The 21,733-nt window shown below is 31.3% G+C and overlaps 2 protein-coding genes across 2 annotated transcripts in view; one reads left to right on the top strand and one right to left on the bottom strand.

Moving 5' to 3' along the window:
* Positions 1–2,852, top strand: part of LOC139523746 (leucine-rich repeat-containing protein 15-like) — a 64,704-nt gene extending 61,852 nt beyond the window's left edge. The window contains exons 20-22 of the mRNA XM_071318000.1: positions 1,863–1,964; positions 2,588–2,746; positions 2,800–2,852. Coding sequence (XP_071174101.1) covers positions 1,863–1,964; positions 2,588–2,733 — 248 coding nt within the window. The 3' untranslated portion in view covers positions 2,734–2,746; positions 2,800–2,852. The remainder of the gene's footprint in view (positions 1–1,862; positions 1,965–2,587; positions 2,747–2,799) is intronic.
* Positions 2,853–6,870: 4,018 nt separating this feature from the next.
* On the bottom strand, positions 6,871–18,838 carry LOC139523747 (bactericidal permeability-increasing protein-like). Its single transcript, XM_071318001.1, has 15 exons — positions 18,628–18,838; positions 17,362–17,461; positions 16,664–16,795; positions 15,932–16,005; positions 14,603–14,757; positions 13,948–14,011; positions 13,486–13,577; positions 12,880–13,056; positions 12,174–12,242; positions 11,345–11,512; positions 10,444–10,511; positions 9,061–9,103; positions 8,675–8,738; positions 7,776–7,852; positions 6,871–7,270 (listed from the first exon to the last, which is right to left on the bottom strand). Exons 1-15 carry the CDS (start codon positions 18,728–18,730, stop codon positions 7,172–7,174), a joined length of 1,485 nt encoding a protein of 494 aa, XP_071174102.1. The 5' UTR covers positions 18,731–18,838; the 3' UTR covers positions 6,871–7,171.
* Positions 18,839–21,733: the final 2,895 nt, after the last annotated feature.

The raw sequence follows: 21,733 nt of genomic DNA, 5'->3' as shown, positions 1-21,733 counted from the left end.
ACACATGTTTAACATTGCTTCATGAATGCGCCTGTCTCAAGTCATGAGCCTCTGGTTTTGTCCGTATATTTTGTTAAAGGGCCAGCTGAGGCCTGGGATTTTGGCGCTTGTTGAAGAACTATTGTTGGCTTTCGACTGTTTTCTGCTCTTTGGTCGGGGGGTTGTTACAGGAACGGCGTAATGTTTTGAAAAAGTACTAACCACACTTAATACTATCAGATAATTCTGAAACGTGATGAGAGCAACCATGGTTGATAAACCTGCGCATGTATCTATTAGAACGCTCTTTTTGTACACTGTGATAACTGCCCTACATATACATTACGATAAAATGAATAATGAAAAATTATATAAAAAAAACTTAACATAACACAAATAAAAACTGCTGAGTAGATTCCTCATTTAGTACAAACAAATGTGTACCTTTCGGGGTTTTTATTTTTGTCTGCCTTCCCAAACTATGGAAACATATATCATTAGCAATGAAAACATAACATTAAGAATATTTTGTGGTACATATTTCACAATTCAAATAATATCAATTACCTGCTGATCAGTGTTCACATCATTTTGACTCAAAACGATTGATGGCGCTACATTTCTAAGTACTATTTCATACAGAAGCATCTTTAAAATATAAAAATATATGATCATTTGCAATGCCCATAGTAAATATATATTCAAAATTCGATGAAGGAATTTTTTTTAAGGTAAAGGTCATTTTGGTTTTTTTTTTAACTATAAACTGTTTCCCAGCATATTGGTCGAACAGTTTATATCATATACATTCCGTCATAGCATTTTTTATCATCTCATAAAATTGAGAATGGAAATGGGGAATGTGCCAAAGAGACAACAACTCGACCAGATAAAAAACAATAGCAGAAGGTCACCAACAGGTCTTCAATGTAGTGAGAAATTCCCGCACCCGGAGGCGTCCTTCAGCTGGCCCCTAAACAAATATATACTAGTTCAGTGATAATGAACGCCATACTAATTTCCAAATTGTACACAAGAAACTGAAATTGAAATAATACAAGACTAACAAAGGCCAGAGGCTCCTGACTTGGGACAGGCGCAAAAATGCGGCGGGGTTAAACATGTTTGTGAGATCTCAACCCTCCCCCTATACCGCTAGCCAATGTAGAAAAGTAAACGCATAACAATATGCACATTAAAATTCAGTTCAAGAGATGTCCGAGTCTGATGTCAGAAGATTTAACCAAAGAAAATAAACAAAATGACAATAATACATAAATAACAACAGACTACTAGCAGTTAACTGACATGCCAGCTCCAGACTTCAATTAAACTGACTGAAAGATTATGATTTCATCATATGAACATCAGACACAATCCTTCCCGTTAGGGGTTTAGTATCATACCATCATAACATATATGAGAAGAACATAACATCATGTCTACTTTTTATTTATAAATAAGAGCCATAATACTCATGAATACTGGAGCTAACATGGTTAAATCAGCAGGAAACAATAATCTGGCAAATATCAGTATTTTCTTTTATTTTTTGGAATTTTGTTTAACATATTTGCATTAAGGAGGCTTCAACGTTCATGATTTTGCTTCAACGTTTATGATTCTATAGTGCAACTGACATAATGTCATAATTAGTCTTTGCCATGCTGTTTTTTTTTTATATATGTGCCAAGGTTTTACCCATCGATTAAATTATCGACCCACTAGACATATTATTCTAAGATGTAACAATTTTCAAAGACTCCAGGCGTATCAACTTGCAAGCTTTTCTCACAATATTTAACATATTTATCAATTTTATAATATTAAAAGCAATTTTCATCATAATTTATTTTGATAATGTTGATATAATTCTATTTTAGCTGATAATTGCCAATGTTTTAATGGTGGAAAATGTATAACGAGTAATGATGGAAAAGTTGTTTGTGACTGTATTGGACAATGGACTGGCGAATTATGTTTAGGTGAACACACTTGTTTTTATATTCATAAAGAGCTACTTTGAAATTATCAATATTTTGATTACAAAATTCCGGATCACGTTGATTAAGAATAATGTTTTGAACTATAGTTAGCAATTAGTAATTTTCTATAATTATTGATAATGATTACAGCAATACACTAAACACTTATAAAAAATAACTTTTTTTTAATGGCAGTTAAAATGGAACAACAAAATATTATTTTAGAAAATTATTATCGTATCAACCATGTATTTTTGTATTGGGAATTCATAAAGTCAAGTTATCATTATAGACTCTATTGGTTAATCATATTTCACTCTGGTTTTCATCAAATATTCTTGCATAACTAGTTTTATGAATACACCAGTTGGAAAAAAACAGATTTTGTCATCTCCATCCTACGTTTCATATGTTGAAATATCAATTTGAAATCTGATAACATAACATACAATTAGTGCATCTGGAATTACCGTAGCACGGTTGTCAATTGCTATCATTTAACTTCATGCGGATCATACCTTTGATTTCATACATTTCCCATCGAGTAAAGTAGTAAATCTGATCGGCACTAGACAATATTTCCAAATTTCTATATTTTTGAATACATGTATATACACCAACAGAAAGTCAGTGTATGACATACGACTGTGGATTGGGAAACTGCTTTGTAGAACCAATGAATGGAACAGCTCAGTGTGTTTGTGACAACAATCAACAAACCTATTGTCCTCGTAAGCTATTTAATTTAGGTGACAAAGTGATCAAATAATTATGAAATGAAATTAGTTATCAAAGGTACCAGGATTATAATTTAGTACGCCAGACGCGCGTGAAAGCCTTTATAACAATCGTTACATTTATTGATAAAAGACGCAAACCTTTAGATATGAATAAGTTTAACTTAATGAGCGATTTTGCATAGTTCTGATTTATGCAGAACGTTCAACTGAAAATTAAAATAAATGACGGCATATGTGAAAAAGAGTACCAATAGTTCCAAGTGATATTAACATGTAAATGTTTTATTATAATATACAGATCTCACTCTAATTATAGTTTTAATATTGTCTCATTTAAGAATAAATAAATAATATACATGTCATATGTACAAGATAGTATGGTGTTATGCTGAATATTTATTTGAAACAATGTATGTGCTTAAATTAATAATTCACATAATCCTAAATATTTTATGATACAATATATAACACACTATTCTTATTTACTGGACACCTACTAACCCTTAACATTCGTTTGCTGTTTCATCATCAAATTACATGTTTGTAGGAATTTTCTGTTTTTCCTCTTTTCGTTATTGTACAATTGTTAGAAAATAAGTCAAAATATAATATAATACAATTTTTAAAAGGTGCAATTATTGTGTACGAATCATTTACTTTTTATGAAAAAAAAAATATGAAATATTCGAGGCAGGTATGAGTAAATATCTGTTTTTCCGATGATTTATTTTTGTTTGAAATTTATGTTATTTGATTTCATTGTTACCTTCATGATATAAGACAGATTGTTTTGATTGAATTATTATCAGTGCTGTAAATAATTAAACACTTAAACTGTTAGTCAAAGAAAATATTTTCAAAACATACTCGTGTTTTTAATTTTTCTAAATTTTGTTTATGATTTTACAAAATACATTTTCCGTCAATGAAAAACATTTACAGGTTTTCGACACATTCGTATTGTAACTGTATACCATGTTTCATTTATTGAATTAATTCACAATTCAGATTAATTTTGTTTCTGGATAATCAATGTTTTACTTAAAACATATAATGACGAATTTTCTTACTTAATCTGATTTTTTCATTCTCTTTTCAATCACGTATCTACGATTTTGAGAAAAATGGTCCAGAATTGATTTGTTCAGCTGAAGATAAAAACATGAAAAACGATGATTGGAAAAGTAATTAAAAGGTAATGATTTCAAAAATAAATAATTATGGTTCGGATTTTATTTGGTTATTGCTTGCTATCTTCAAATATGGTTGTCTGTTAATAACTTTCCATTAATTTTTTATGCAAGTTATATAGAATAAATAGGTATTCGTATAACCCATTACGAGGATACAGTTGTGGTACCTGTCAAATACTTGCCCACTATTGGCCATTTTGTCAGCATATTCCGCGTACGCGTCTTGAACATGTTCCCTTATAAAATCTAGAGTGTTTATACACAATACAAACACCCTTACAACGCATCCACCAACCAATTTTAAAAAATAAATTTAGAAAAAATCTACCCTTATAGATAAAAACAAAAGAAAGAAGACTCTTCTTTTAACTTGGTTCTTTTGTGCACTACAACATCGTATGCATGTATTAGCTATATACTAGTATATAGGCTATTCATTCTGGAATTCAGCAGGTATGTTTCATGCCAAATTTGTGTATTAAATAAATTCAACTGAAGTATATCACTGTAAAAGATTTATCAAATTGAAAACAAATCATAAATGTAGAAGGCAAATAGTTATCAAAGGTACCAGGATTATAATTTAGTACGCCAGACGCGCGTTTCGTCTACATAAGACTCATCAGTGACGCTCATATCAAAATATTCATAAAGCCAAACAAGTACAAAGTTGAAGAGCATTGAGGATCCAAAATTCCAAAAAGTTGTGCCAAATACGGCTAAGGTAATCTATGCCTGGGATAAAAAAAATCCTTAGTTTTTCGATAATTCAAAGTTTTGTAACAGGAAATTTATTAAAATGACTACATTATTGATATTCATGTCAACACCGAAGTGTTGACTACTGGGCTGGTGATACCCTCGGGGACGAGACGTCCACCAGCAGTGGCATCGACCCAGTGGTGTAAATAATTATCAAAGGTACCAGGATTATAATTTAGTACGCCAGACGCGCGTTTCGTCTACATAAGACTCATCAGTGACGCTCATATCAAAATATTCATAAAGCCAAACAAGTACAAAGTTGAAGAGCATTGAGGATCCAAAATTCCAAAAAGTTGTGCCAAATACGGCTAAGGTAATCTATGCCTGGGACAACAGAACAACGGAAACACTGAACAGTAACAAAAAACAAACGCCAACATAAATATAGTTTACCTGAAAACGTACTGTTTCATAACAACTCCCATATTTATGTCTTTCTACGGAACATTTTAAAAATACAAATTAAGGTGGTTGAACCTGGCTAGACAAATATTCGGCGTATATGGCAATGTTAAAATTACCTTTGAAATGACAATATACGTGACGAGAACACGGTACAAATAAACACAAGAACACCCAGGACACAACTTTAATGCCTCGGATATGTTGTTACTTCACCAATTCTGTCCAGATCAACAAGAACATACCAGAAAATCATACATATTAAGAAAGAAAAAATATTTCCTACGCATAGGCAAAACTGTAAACAAATGAAAACACATTTCAGTAATATTTGTATGAAATAAAATCTGAGTTATTTGTTACCATTGTAAAAACTCTGTGATTAATAGATTTTCAAAAATATTTAAAAAAAAATCATGAAGTTTTTAAATGAGGCTGTATTTTGTAGGTTTTGTTTGTCTTTCAGATCTGAAGAACCTGTTCTATTTCTTCGAATGTTCCCGGAATTAGTAAGCTTTTATAAGGAATTAAACATCTATTGCTTTTATTGCATTTCTACAGTACAATAACACGCGTTGTATAACTAGCAAACCACGCTTCAAAGATATTACAAAAACAGCAAAAGTTGATAATTTACAAAGGCAAATCAAAAAACACTATAACACGTAATAAAGCTGATAAACAACGTCAGTTCCTAGAATCTATACTTCACTGTCATAATATACTTTAAAATAAATTTAGTAAGGATTTTATTAACTGAAAATAAACTTTTGAACGAAAGCTTGCCTTATTAAAGAAAGCGTCAATGTATTTATATGCAGAACATTAATATTGTTTTTATTTTTTAGATTTCAACTTATGTAGAAGCAACAGCAAGCAGAATCGCCTCCATCGAAACTGAATTATATCATGCCGTTGTTCATAGTTCAAGCAAACTGTTGGTACAATTCAACAGATATCGGCGCAGAAAAATGTCATGTTATTCCTCATTCATTTGAACAGTATTGTGTGACATTGATAAGGATGCACGTCTTACATTTACAAATTCACCACATACACAATGATTTATGAAAATCATTCATATATTTACTGCTGTAGGTTTTCTTGTGTATTTGTCAAAGTTCTCCACGAGCAGCCAAATTAAAAAAAATATGCTCCTTCAACCTGGTATGCTTTTATATTATTGTCTATTATTGCTATATGATTTATTATCTTACATAAAGTTTAAGTATATCAATATTTATTTTTGTTTTTGTTACCAATCATTTCTTAAAATTTTATTATCTCAACGTTTTATTACATAATAGGGGTTACGGTTGTATTCTATATTTTTTTAAGTTCTTAACATTTTATGTTGCAATTGTAGACATTTGACAGAAAAAATGGCATTATTAGGATTTAACTATATTTACAATCTAGCAGTACACTTACTGTCCAATTTGAAATGCTGCACAGTATTATTTTTAAGGTGTAGCACCACTAATTCGGGCCCGGCCAGAAACCACATACCAGAAAGTAGTACATATTTAACACAAAAAAGTTCCTACGTATGAGTGTGACTTTCAAAATATGTAGGATACTTAGGTATGTTCGGCATCAAATGAAAGCTGAAGGACTGGTGATCATTATAGAACACTTTTGGACTTTTAAATATTAAAAAATCTGCACTAAACTTTAAAAAGAGGGTAAATTGTGTCTGTTTGTCAGATCTGAAGTACCTGTGTTGGTACCTCCGAAGTTCCGGGAACCAGTTCTTTCTTATATGCCATTAAAGGTATGTTGATTTTTTTAGTACAAGACACCATAAAGTGTTGCCTTGACATGCAATGATTGCCACTTTATTTGAACTTAAAATGAAAGAGGTGTTCCTGTTTGAAATGGAGGAATTTAACATAGAAAGCAATGGGACCATGAATTAGTGGTGTACCTCCTTAAGCATGATATAAAACAAACTGGTTAATAAAATGCATTTTCAGACATTGTGGATATTATTGGTATTGTAGAGTAGACTAAACCATTTCCTGTATTTTATGGGACAAACAAATTAAAATGTCATTCGACACGTCCAATGTGTATTTCACATCCACACACACCATAATTTCATTGATCAAATTTCAATCGCCAGGTATCGTTCATTCATAGGCACAAACTTCAGCACAGTTGATTTAGGAGCATACTTCAAATTCGTTTCAATCAGGATCGTGTTCTGAAAATAAAAAAAGAGGAACGAAACCTACATAGTGCCTGGTATTATATGATTGGAGCTGCTATAGTAATGTTTCACTGATCAGTCTGGAAAACCCTACACACAGATATCATTTTTCTTCTTTGTAATTGTTACATTAGTTTTGTTTTTTAAACTATTTTGAAAACAATTTGTAACTAAGGAAAAATCATAACATTTAATTTCGTTTTTTTTTATTTTTACATAAAACAAATAATTTTCAAAGATATGTACAGAACGCTATTAATCGCGACACTATTTGAACTTGTGGATACAGTTACATGGTCAAAAACTGAACCTGAAATCAACGTGTGATGTAAATATTGGTTATGGCGTTGATTGTCGTTTTTATGTGAAACAGTATACACTTATTTAAATATGTCGACACATTATGGAAATCATCTTCGAATACATTGAACAAAACCAACACATATACAAGTTATCTAAAAGAATACAGTGAAATACAGTGAAGGCATGTTATACTCACCGACAATAGTTTGATACTAGACTGTTGGAATTGTAAATCATTTGTCGATGGCATAGGAAATCCTTTGGTTCCGAGACCTATAATACCAGATATGAGTCAATTTTGAATTCACGAAGCGTTACAAATATATATTATATCTGTTATCATGGATGTATATGATTAATATTTTCTATAATAGCTCGTTTGATATTTAGATTTGAGCAGATGGTTTACTTTACGGAAGGTTATTTTCAAAAACCCTAATTAGAATTTTACAGCTCTACTGGTATTTGTTTAGTTTCTCTCCAGTAAAATAGTAAACTTTATCGCTTAGATAAGTAATAAAATAACGAGAAAAAAATGAGACTGTTAAGCATCAGCTATGCCAGCCAGCACAGTCGTCATAATTATTTTATGGACGTGAAATATTATCTAAAACGGTCATTCTCGGCAATAGAGGTTTTATAACCTTCGATTTAGATGGGTCTTTATAGACATGTACAGATTTGGCTTTTTTCAATTCTTCTAGCAATAATGTTCTGCTACTTTCTTTATTGAAATTACGAAATTTTTAACGAAAGCCTTAGTTGACTCTTGTGAACACGAAAAAACGCGTCCGGCGTGTCAAATTATAAAAGAAGTATATTCGTTGAGATTTTATAAATGTTTGATCAACACGGCTTTTGCGCCGAGTAAAACGAGAACTGTCAACCCTTTCACATAGCATGGCTTCAGCCCTAAGTTTTAAATAGGTTTGTGTAGCAAGACTTCTTAAATACGTATGCACTATTTGCAACTATAAATCAAATTCATTCAATAAATGCTAACTTGCTTCTGCGCATTATGAATCAGTTCCGTCTACCACACAAATTATTTTTTCGCAATATGAGTTCTCAAAAGATGATTTGAAATATACATACCGTTGATCATTGGTTCTATGGTGGTTATGATGGCACTGTCCACAAGAAATTGTAATGCTCTATCCTATGAACAAAAGATAAATATTGAATACCGATATCTCTATTGTAACAGGAAATACATGTATAAAATGATAAGAGTAGATATGGTTTTTATGTTCGTCATAATTGTGCGATGTTATTATTGCATTTTGTAACAACACTAAATAATTGTATGCAATATTTAAACTGCGGCTCATACAAACTATTATCGATAAACTAGCTGTCAACAAAATAAATACTTAATTTAGAATAAGAAATCCATTTTTCTATTTTAATATTAGAATGCATTAAAGAAACTTATCAAAAAATCTTTGTTTCCGTTTTTCTTAAAAACACTAGATACTTACATTTATAGTACCAATGGCAGAGTTTGTAACTTTTGTTTGAATTCTGAAAATGATAATATGTTTATTTTGATTGTAACTTATAAATATCACAATTATTTTTCCTGTTTCCGTTCGGCAAACAAGCTACAGGATCAATGGAAGCAGAAATCACTATTGCAAAATATATCAACGGAAAAAATATCAATACGAAAACCAATTTCACAGAAAACTATTACATGGACAATTAAAATGTAGTGCAGTACTAAATCCCCGTATGGTGAAATTTATATGATCTGGTAGTTTACGGAGAACATACTCTATAGACAATTGGTACTGTATAAAAGTAGTAAATAAAAAATTACCGAATTAATGTTATCCATGCAGGGCTCGATGTACAAGAACGTACTTTGACGGAGAGTTGTCTCATTGGCACTCATACAACATCTTTTGATATCTACGACTTTACAACTCTCGAGAAAAACAATGTGTTGCAGAAACGACCATTTAAAAGATGTTTTTCTCGCTTTTTGTTGGTTTCTTGTGTCAATTAATATTAGCGTTAAAACACATTGATTAAATCGAATTAAATTTCACCGACATTATATTGGCCCGTAGGTATCCTGTTGCAAGGTAAAATTGCGGTCCCTATCCAATATACCCTCATTTTCCAGTGGCAGTCAAAATTTCCCCGACCATCATACCTCTATTATGACAAGACCTACATATTGTATTTATTGTGAACTTATTCTTGTCCTGAATATGCATGAAATATTTGACACTGAACGTTAAGCAATCAACAATCAATCAATCAATCCACGTTATATCCGTATCCAATTTCATTTTGTAACAAGAATAAGAACCTCTCACCTTGGAACAATATGTACACGCCTGAATTGTCTATGTTTTAGAAAAAGGGAAAAAGATGTTTCATATTATGCGATATCAAATCGAAATTCGTTGATACATTAATTACTGAAGAGAAAGAAATAAAGGCAACAGTAGTATACCGCTGTTCGAAATTCATCAATCGATTGAGAGAAAAAAGCAAATCCGGGGTACAATTTAAAACTAAGGGAAACACATCAAATATTAGAGGAGAACAACGACACAACGGAAACACAACACTAAAATGTAACACACACATAAGCAAACTATAGTATAAAAAAAAAGATTGTTCTTATATCTTGTGTTTCACTGATTACAGCTGATTACAAAAAAAAATCATGTCGAACCACATGACGTTACGTACATACTGATATCGGTAAATTAAAGATTACAATGAAATATGTATTCATATATTTAAATTACACAAATTGAGTTCGGAAATAATATTAGTATTCAATGACCTGGAAGACTGAGCATATTCTGCTAAACCTGCTTTACAGTAATGCTCAGAATACTTACTTCGTATCGTAGAGTTTTCCATGTATCATCTCATTTGCCATTGAAAGATTCACTTTTATTGATGCTTTCTGATAACAAGAATGTGTAATGTTGAATAAATCAGTACAGACCACATACACTATACAATTTCACGTTAGGCTTTTCATCTTCAGAACAAATATTTTGATACATGTATATGTAGCAATCCTAGAATTGTTCATCTCGCTTATATTTGACGTCAAGAATGTTTATAAATTGTAGTGTCGTAAATCATATAATTTCTATAATCTAACTAAAATTTATTATTACAGGCGACGTTGAACACAAAGATAGTATTATTTATTATGCAATATTCGACTTTTCTCGTATGACTGAAAAAAGTAAAATTACAAAAATACTGAACTCAGAGGAAAATCAAATCGGAAAGTCCCTAATCACATGGCAAAATCAAATGACAAAACGAATTGATTGAGAAACTTTGTTTTCATGGGCCATTTAGACCCTTTTTCGAGAATTATACATAACCCACGTTACCTCTTAGTTATTTAAATGTGCCAACGTTACTCGATATAACAACTATCCCCCAATAGATAAACATGAATTATAAGCACCAGCACTCCAAAAGTTTGATGGTTAACTATTGTCTGATTGGCACAACAATCAGAAGTACTGAACATTTCATATGCATAGTTATATGTAGATATCCCCAAAATATGTTGAATGAACCATGATACATATTTGTCAAATATATCATCAGACATACTGAGTTTTGTTGACGAAATGCACTTATGACATACACAATTATAAGCCTAATATCTTTAATAAACATTTTTTAAAAGGAAAACTATTAATAATGCAAAATTATACAGTTCAATATAATTGTTCTTTTTAAAATCTAGTGTAATAAAATAAAAATACTCACAGCATATATTGTAAACAAATAATGTAGACTTTTGTCTGATTTCCTAGCAAACAAGGTGATGTTCCCTTCCGCTCTCACACCAAGGGATCCGACTGTTATATTTGTCACTGGTGGTTTAGTACTAAGCATGTGTAGTTCTACTGTACTATTTGGAAAAGCTTTTCCGATCTTCACGTAATAAAAGATATTATACTAAAAAATTGTATTTTTCGGCAAAATTTTATTGCAAATAAATTGAATCTATAACATAACTATAGCATGGCTATATATATATTGTTAATCATCATCAAGATAAAACTTCATGACGAACTTGTATATAAATTGTAAATACACTGGTAGTGTTAAGACCAAAATTATTTTGAAAATGGGTGCATCATCAACTAAAAATTTTAATTTTCGTTTTGACTTAGCCTGCTTCAATTATCCACAGTAATGGTTCAACTTTAAACGACGCGTATCAAGCGACTGACTGGAAACAATATTATAATATTCCTTGTCCGATCAAACCTTTGTATATTCTTAACATACTCGTGATACTGTTACTCTGACTATATATTGTATCCTGGTATCAATCTTATAACAATGCTTGGTCAAAAATCGTATAGAAATTTAATAGCAACCCACTTAAAAGTTTGTTCCACATGTCTATAATTGCTCTAATAATAACTGAAAAATTGCATTTAAATAAATATTGTGTTTCTTAAGTATTTGTTAATCAAATTAAATATTATGCATTCGGTACAATACAATTACAAAGATATATAAATTAAATTTTGAAATACGCTTTCAGTTTCATTTTTCTATCTCCAACATTTGTTCTTTAATTTACCTGTGTAATAAATTTCCCAATACACAGACCGGAACAGGTTGTGTTCAATATATCTTTCTTGTCTTTGATCTTGGAATGTATAAAGAGAAAACAAGATTGTTATTTTTATCAAAACCATTAAATTATAAAAACGAAAATGAGATGTAAGCAAACATTAAAAGTACACTGTTTTGAAAACATTATAAACGTTTGTATGCGTTTTAGTATGTAAGTTGAAATAAATCATGTTGTGTAAGCTTTGATTCGTTTGTAATTTACAGAATTTAAAAAACAAATATCTTTTGAATAAATATAGAGAATCCTGGTCATTTTGTGAATTTCAATTTTTCTGTAAAAAAGTTGATTAAGGTGGTAAGTTTGTGGTAGTCTATATAAGTCTGTTTCAATTTAAGTTTCGAAACCGATGTATACAAATGCTTGTTTATAGGTATTGAAGACTACACATTGACTGCTATTATATTTTCTCAAATTAAAAACTGCTAGCCAAAATAGAATTTGATCCAACAATAAACGTTTTCTTTTCATATTGCATGTCAAATTATTTTTCGATATGTGTACACGTTTAATTGTTGGCTAGTTAACAAATATTTTTAGTTATTTTTGAGGAATTAGCATTGAAGTTTCATCTTGTGTCAGTGTTATGTGAAAATAACTGCTCTTTGTTTCTCCTTGAAGACAAACCAGTTTGTAAGAAACATATATTTACATTTTTTGAAGTCAAGTTGAACACAAGCATGCTATGTTTATGCGCTTGATAAAACATAGTGTTGAATACATAATCTGACAATGTGATGTACACCATTTTCTTGCTGTCTGTGATTGGTGCCATAGATTGAGGTGCAAATGGTGCTTCAGTTTTATCACTGGTCCAGAGTATTTCTCCCTGTATGATTAAACATAATACAATTTTCATTAAAAAAAAATAACACAGTGTAATTTCTTAGACCAGTTATCACATAAGATTTTTTGAGTTTGTTTAACAAACTAGAAACGCCAAACGCAAAATGCAACGACAGTTAGTTTTACACTGAAGCTAGACAGGGAATTGCAAGTATAACGACCGTAGCCTATTCAAAATGTTGAAACATCAAAAGTATTCAGAAGACGTCATTTTGGAGCTACTGTCGATTTTTCTTCTTCTGTTTTTTTTTTTTTGTTTTTTTATTAAAGCATCGAAGTTAAATGCTGTTTAAGAAATACAACCGTGATCCCCATATTTAAGAAGTTATAATATTTTCAAAACTCTAAGGGAATTTTAACTCTTGAAGGTTTGCTTTCCTACAACAACAAAAGATAACATTGAAAATTATACCTTAAGACTCGCTTCCATATACTGCGGAGTTGCCTTTGGAGCTGACATGAGTCTGTAGTCAAGTGTCAGAACTTTTCCTAGTTTTACCTGAACTATATATACAATTTAAAGTAGAAAATATGTTGACAACAATTTAACATTAGCTCTTTGTCTCATCCAATGATCATCCACAAAATAAAACAGTATCCGAAATATGTTGAATGAAGAGAAATATGGGGAATAGAGACTTCATCCAACGACACAGATAATATATAACCAATAGACAATTAAAAGAAAACATGAATTCTTCTATAATAAAGAGGTGGAATTATAAAATATCAAACTGATTTCGGATATATTAAGTATCTACAAATCATAGCATAATGATTAAAATTTGACTGACTTATGATTATTCCAGTGTTTATGAGTTCCAAATCACATATGAAAAACTTACGAAATAATGCTGGATAGAAAAATTGTTACCTTTCATATTCGAAAGACTCTTCTGTGCATTGTTATCAATGAGATTTTGAACTATCCCACACATCTGTAACGAAATTCCAGTTTATTGCCGCATTTAGTATTTTTTAAAGAACTGAGTAAAACGATAAAAAAAATCAAAACGCTGCTTACTTTTTCTTTTGCAATATTGAACTGGAATATAATTATGATGCCTAGATTCTTTAATTTTTAATTAGTTTCAATAAAGTAAGAAATCACAGGGCTCTAATTATCATCATCGTTATACAAATGTTACAATTTAAACCAACTTTGCGGCTACTTTATTTCGTGTTTAACACGTTCTTGTTTCCTTCGCGGCTATTTAATTTCGCGATTTACTTATTTGTGTGATGTAGTTCCATAAGGAAAGATCTAAGTTTTACATATTCGCGACGATTCATATTCGTGTATTTTTTCCGCTAGTTAAAGTCGTGATAATAAATCGCTCGTGAAAATAGGTTTGTTTAAAGTATTCTAAAACTGTCAAATCTTAGTTAATATTAATCATGCCAAAGAGCAATCGATGTGGTGTAAAATAATATACAATAATACGAATAAATAGATGAAAAGAAAAAGTGCATTTTTCAGCAATCCAAATGTTAATAATTGTATAAAAAAGAATGCGCTTTATGTTTACCTTTTTCTGGAACTGATTACTAATAGCCTTAGAAACTTTTCCTGCAAACGTATTGTAGATCCAAGCTCTTCCTCCATGGAATTTGAACTTAACATGACCACTGTTACATGCGCATTGTGCAGATTTAATTGTTGGTCTCCCATTGCCATCAACACCTACAGCAGTACGTTTAGTAATTAACGGTTTCTGGTGTGAAGTTATAACGAGAATGTATATTGATAGATATATTGATGGATTTGTTATAAACGAGATCAAATACACATATCACATGCATACCAAGATATTATTTAAGGAATGACTGTAATATTTTTTCTGTCTATGAAGAACTAACATAAAAATTTGGTGCACACGCGTAGTGGGTTATTTAACAGTGTGAACCACATTTTTTATGTTATTTCTTCTAATGCCGATTGTTTTGACGGAGAAGCTGTACATGCCAATGTTCAAGGCTGGTTTGACACCGCTTGCGATTTGAATCACAGCAACCTAGCTATGATAACACCAAGGAGGTTGGATATGCATAACAAGATATTATATAGTGATGCGATACAAATATGATTTCTGCTTGGTACTTCATTCTAGACACATTTGCATGATCATTCTTTGCTCCCTACACATAAATGCCGAGTGTTTTACGGAGAAGGTGTACATGCCAATGTTCAAGGCTAATTTGACACCGCTTGCGATTTGAATCACAGCAACCTAGCTATGATAAAACCAAGGAGGTTGGATATGCATACCAAGATATTATATAGTGATGCGATACAAATATGATTTCTGCTTGGTACTTCATTCTAGACACATTTGCATGATCATTCTTTGCTCCCTACTCATAAATGCCGAGTGTTTTACGGAGAAGCTGTATATGCTAATGTTCAAGGCTGGTTTGACACGGCTAGCGATTTGAATCACAGCAACCTAGCTATGATAACCCCAAGGAGGTTGGATATGTACTGATAATATATCAGATATGACAATTGTGTTGCTATTGTTGTTAGTTTGATATTTTACTCCTTGTAATACGTTCCCTCTATTTTTTTATGTGTAGTCTTTTTAATATATCGTATACGTCCATCCGGTATTAGAATTGTGTACACCAGACGTGCGTTTCGTCTTTAAAAGACACGTCAGTGACGCTCGAATCAGGTAAAAAGACCGAACAAAGTACGAGGTTAAAACATAGCGTTGAATGAACGTTACCACGAATATCTGTTTTATTCCTTATACATGTTATATACAATCCTATTAACATGTGTTTGTATGTTCTATTGAGATGTCTATGTACGATTGCAATCTAAACCAGTTATTGTATATCTGAAAATTGCTTACCCGTATTTATTCCAACGCTGAATGACATCCCTGAAAACTGAACCGTAAATCTTCCATGGTCAGATATCTTGATACTGCGAAGACAACACAATTGTTAAAAAAATTTAAAAAAATGGTTCATTAACAAGAACTTCAGTACGTTTCTGTAACTAACCAGGTTAAATGAATTAAAAGCTTGACAATTTCTTCCGTCAATTTTGTTATATTTACTTTTTGGCTAGCAAAAATTTGAAATCATAAACCGCCTGGCGTTTTTGAAAGAAGGAAAAACACTTAACACTTCTATTTTTGTCATTTTTGCCTTTTATGTTTGTTTGTTCTGTTCACACATCGTTGTCAATATAAAACATGTAAAATATTTGATACGACTGTCACACAAGTGAGAGGTTTCTCTTGCTAAAACAGGTTTAGTTTACCAAGTCGAATATGACGGTTGATTTGTTTGTGCCTTTTATTTTGCCCTTTGATTAGGGACTTTCCTTTTTGAATTTTCCTCAAATTTTTTGCCATTTTTGTGATTCTACTTTTTAACTACTGGAATATTTTTTTTAAATATAAACGGACGTTATAGGTGTGTGGAGTTTCAATCTTTCAGATAAAGCATATATATTGGCCACAAAAGATCGATAATTCTTTCTACATCATTGGTTACCCAACGAACTCATAATTTTATGTAATAGTGATCGTTTAAATAAATTTTATAGTTTCAAAACCGATTTATTAACAACTTACAAATGCCATCTGTATTTATAGTGAAAATTCCCATCAATTTCCAATACGATGTTTGCTGTAATCCATTTGAGGTCACTTCCAGACGACAGCTTTATACTGCTTGTTCCTAGCTGGAAGTTTTTAATTACCAGACTAAATGAAAGAAATAGTCATAATCAGTAAATATATAACACACATTTATGCCTACAAGGTAAAAGGATAACAGTACAAAGAAATTAAAAACTATTAGCTAAAGATAATTACACTACATCGTGATCAAAAAGAAAAAAGTGCAAACACAATACACAAAAAAGTAAATAAAACTTCTTGGCTGTTAACTTGCATTGGTTGCAACGGAGGGTTAAGTAGTTCTTTTAGAACTAGTGACATTCGCCGCGATACCCGATGTGTCACTCTAAATTGTCCATATGCTGACGCTCAGAAGACTTACTGTTAATATCTGTTAAGTCAGTGAATTGGACTACAAAACGTTAATAAAACTGACAAAATTACTTATGCGTGAGTTATCTCTGCAAGTATACGTAATATCGACAATTTCAAAAGCTTTCTTGTATACATATGTTAAAATTATAGTTGATATCTCTCAAACGCATCTGCGACTACGACGTCATTCGTTTTATTTAACGTATATAATCATATTCTCCCAACACACTAGACAATATATGGACCTAAATAAAACCCTGAATAAGCATACATACCCATATATGTTATATTCTACATGATGTCCTGATCCACTTTGATCTGGTATTTTAGCACTTCGTACTGTCTTGGAAATTAGATCCACTGCTACGGTATTAGCTTTAATTTAATAACATACAATCAAAATTAACTTAATGCATGAACAAATGATTATATTACGATATATAGGCAAATGAACAATATCATACAGCAGTGAGAAAATTCGATCGAACATGTTCAACTTCAAGATACGAATACCAAAACTTAAATACACAGTATATAAATATATATCGATTCTACCACTGTACCAAGTGTGATACGATATTGAGCCGCTTGAGACAGTTAGATTCAAATTTTGAACCGGAGGCTTGCCGAGCTTTTTAAATATTTGAAATTTAACTGTCGAGAATGAATACATATCGTATTGTACGAGATTTGGTTGTAGAATTTTTTTCTCTTATGATTTTGGACGATTTAGAGAAACTCCTAATCCTTCTTTTTGAATAGTCTTGTGACGTCATCAGGCATTGTCATCTTATTTCATGACGTCACAATAGGAATTTCCGAGGAAAGAAAGAAAATTCGATGTCAAAATCGAATTTTTATCAGTGGCAAACTGAGATTAAAGGAATCCCACATTGCTTAAATAAAAATAATCAACAGGTTAGGAAAAGTATAAATCGAGTAAGAGTTAGAGAAATCGTGTCAGGGAATCATAACAATGTAGATGCTTAAAGAAAACCCAGAGTGTTCATTCACTACAATACTAGTAGATACCACTACTGTCTAATTATTTATATATAAATCCTCAGGTCACATTATTCTACCCTCTGCTTCACATCTTAGGAAAACATGCACTTGGGGCAAATTAACACGATTTGTTGCTTTTGTTTAATGTTCTGTTTGGTAATATAACTTGTATTGTGTCAACTAGTTTTGATTTTTTCTATTTAAGGCTAAGTTTGTAATGACATTAAATGCACTACATTCACGTTCTGCAGGAACCTTCTATGTCTATGAACATAAACCCAAGTAGTTTTCTATTTTAATCATGTTATAAACTTGAATTAGGAATTTCTCTCTTCCTTCAAAATCAATTCTACCTTAAGTCTAACATATATTTTGAACTACAATATACAGAATTTATTGTAAACTAAATTGTAAGCCAAGACATTCAGCATATGTTTCGAGAATCAAAATCCATTTGCAATTTTCATAAATCTATAGAACCGATTTAATAAAACAGATTTGAATTCAAACCTCATTACTTGTTAAAACATACGTACCATAATTTATTCCATTCTGTGTTATATGAAGTCTCAAACCTGGATTGGTTGAATAAATGCAAGTTGCAAACAATATGCAGGTCAAAATTATTGCCTGCAACATTCTGCTTAGATTTACCCGTTGAAAGTATAATGAAAGTTTTTATACAACCTACTTTTAATCACGAGACAAATATTGACAAACTTCCGGAATATACGATGAATCAAGTACTTCCTGAACTTGACAATTATTAAGTGATGTCGATATATTGTTGCAAATTTAAGTTAAACGTGCGTTCTGAAAGTGTTATATTAAATTTAAAAGCACACTCAACTTTAAACAATACCTTTTATAATTGATACATGTATCTAAACTCTTTAGCATAAGGATGCTTGTTTTAACATAAGGAAATGTATGTACCAAGTGAGGAATATAACAGGTTTTTTATCCATTTGTTTGAGCTTTCGATTTTGCAATTAAGTAAGAAATGTTCCGTTTTAAATTTGCGTACGAGTTTGATATTTATGTTAAATTTCTTTCTCTTGTAATGATTTGTTGTTACATACAACAAATATATTTCCCTACAAAGCACAAGAGTCATACGATGAGTTGCACATATGCAAATGTCGCCTTGGGCATTAACTGCAGGACTAAATAATTTTAACTTTTTTCATAAATAGATATAGGAAGAACTAAGTTTTCTGCGGGTAAATGATATTTTCTGCATACATAAACATTTTTTTGTGTGTAGAAATTCGAATAAATGCTTAAGTTAGTCTTTCAAACCAACAAAGGACGTGTCCGTTTGAAATGTTGTTGTTCTCATAAAAAGATATAGGAAGATGTGGTATGAGTGCCGATGAGACAACTCTACATCTAACTAACAATTTATAAAAGTAAATCATTATACTCACATATATTATGATTATGGCATGTCTTTGTTATGTTAACTATTCGTGCTAGTTTTATTAGATATCCATAACACAACTAAGTTTTCTGAGGGTTAATGATATTTTCTGCATACATAAACATTTTTTTTGTGTAGAAATTCGAATAAATGCTTAAGTTAGTCTTTCAAACCAACAAAGGACGTGTCCGTTTGAAATGTTGTTGTTCGTTAAGAATGTATCCATAATTTAAGTGTAAAAAAACCTAGTGGTTGTATGCTAAATCAATTATTGTGTTCAAATTTAAAAATCTTTTAACTCATTAATCAAAGTAACGAAGTAGAATATAGGAATAAAAAACGTGACAGGTTGAATAAGAACTTTTGAAATATCAATTACTTTACATTCATGAATTCACAATTGTACATAACAGAAACGGTAAGTGTACACAATGTACATATGCACACGTTTGGCTAAATCAAACTCATTTTATTTAACTTGAACTATGTTAACTTTTAAACAATGACTTTCTAATTCGGATTTTTCTTTCTTGTACGCGACTCACTTTCTTTTAGTGGTGAATATACATGACACATTTATTACATAACTGCAGACGGTTAAGTGAGAAAGAAGAAACGATCGTTTGTATTGATGCAAAAAAGAAAGGAGATAATTCTTTTCACATTAATTAGTTTCACATTGTTTCAAATCACGTGACATATCATTTAGCAGTCGTGTTTAATAATGCCAAGTTACATTTACCAAATTCAACATGTTCAAGGGGTGTTTAACTAAATAAACTAAATCATTTGTGAAAGACGGACATACGGTCGAGCAGTCAGATTATTGTGAGTCTTCCTTCGGTAAGTGTACATGGCCCTAAATATATATTTTTTACATATTTAATTTGTAAGAGAGAAATAATGAGAACATTCAAGTACTCCACTTCATTTACTTTGTAGGTGTGATTGATTAGACAAACTTTGTGATACATTATTAAGTTGGTACTTACAATTGCTTTATATTTGTGGGACGGTTTTTCTGGCATAGCAAAAATAAAAAGTATTGAACGTTTGACAAGTAAACAAGTAGGTAAATAACATGCTGGGGGAGGTTTCATCCCCGGTGGTATCGTTATCCCCAGCCATGAACTTTTCATGTCTATGATGACATGCAATATAATTTATATGGTCATATTCGTATATATTAACTGTTCACAAAACTTTGAATTGCTCGAAATACTAAGATTTTTGACTGAGGAATACATCACCTGAGATGTATTTGGCAAACCTTTCAGAGTTTTTAGTCTTCATTGCACGCTATTTTTGGCATTTAATCTGTTTTTAATCGAGCGTCAACGATAAAAGAGAGACAAAAGATACCAAAAAGACATTCAAAATTATGTCGAAAATATACTGACAACGCAATGGCAAAAAATGAGAAAGATCAAATGAAAAACTACAGTACACAAAACACAACATAGGAACTTAAGACTGTTCAACACGAACACAACCCAAAACTTTAGTGATAAGTCTTTTGTATAAGAAAAGCGTGTCAGGCGTACAAAATATAAGCATGGTATCGTTGACGATTTATGTTTTCTGAATTTACCTTTAACAGGTGCGCCCAAAATGTTTTGAGAAAAGAACGTATAAATACTTGGGAAAATGTGTCCAAACGTCCTAGGGAGGTAAAAGGAATTTAGCATGATGAACATAAGACGTGCTTAAGGGAGTAAGAGCCAGTTTTCTTGATAATTTCAGAATTTACAATTGCAAATGTAATGAAAAATTATATAAATCATGTCTCAACCCAAATCACTGACTACCGATCTGGTGATATCATCCCTGATAAGCAGTCCACCATCAGCAGGATCGACCCATTGCCAGTACATTATAATTACGGTTTACAAAGTTAGTGCTTCTGAAGTGTTCCTCTGAGTATATTTCATCACGAACTTTCAAATTATCGATCTAATCGTGTCATTGTAATAGTATACGATTATGAGATAAAGAATTGATTTTTTTCTGCTACATATAAATTTATGTTAAATCAACGGAAAAAAATGTATTCTGCTACTTCATCCAACATGTCACCATTAGGTGTATCAGAAGTAACACGTTAGAAACAAGCTAAGTAATCAATCATCAAAAGATCCACTACTGTTGACCTGGTTCTATGTAAATAAACGTGTTAAGCTCATGACAGTAGTTTCTAAATCGTTCATGCACAAGTCCGT

This window comes from Mytilus edulis, chromosome 5 (assembly GCF_963676685.1).
Source record: "Mytilus edulis chromosome 5, xbMytEdul2.2, whole genome shotgun sequence".
Lineage (NCBI taxonomy): Eukaryota > Metazoa > Mollusca > Bivalvia > Mytilida > Mytilidae > Mytilus > Mytilus edulis.
The sequence above is the reverse complement of the archived record's forward strand: the minus strand, read 5'-3'. Positions and strand labels throughout refer to the sequence as shown.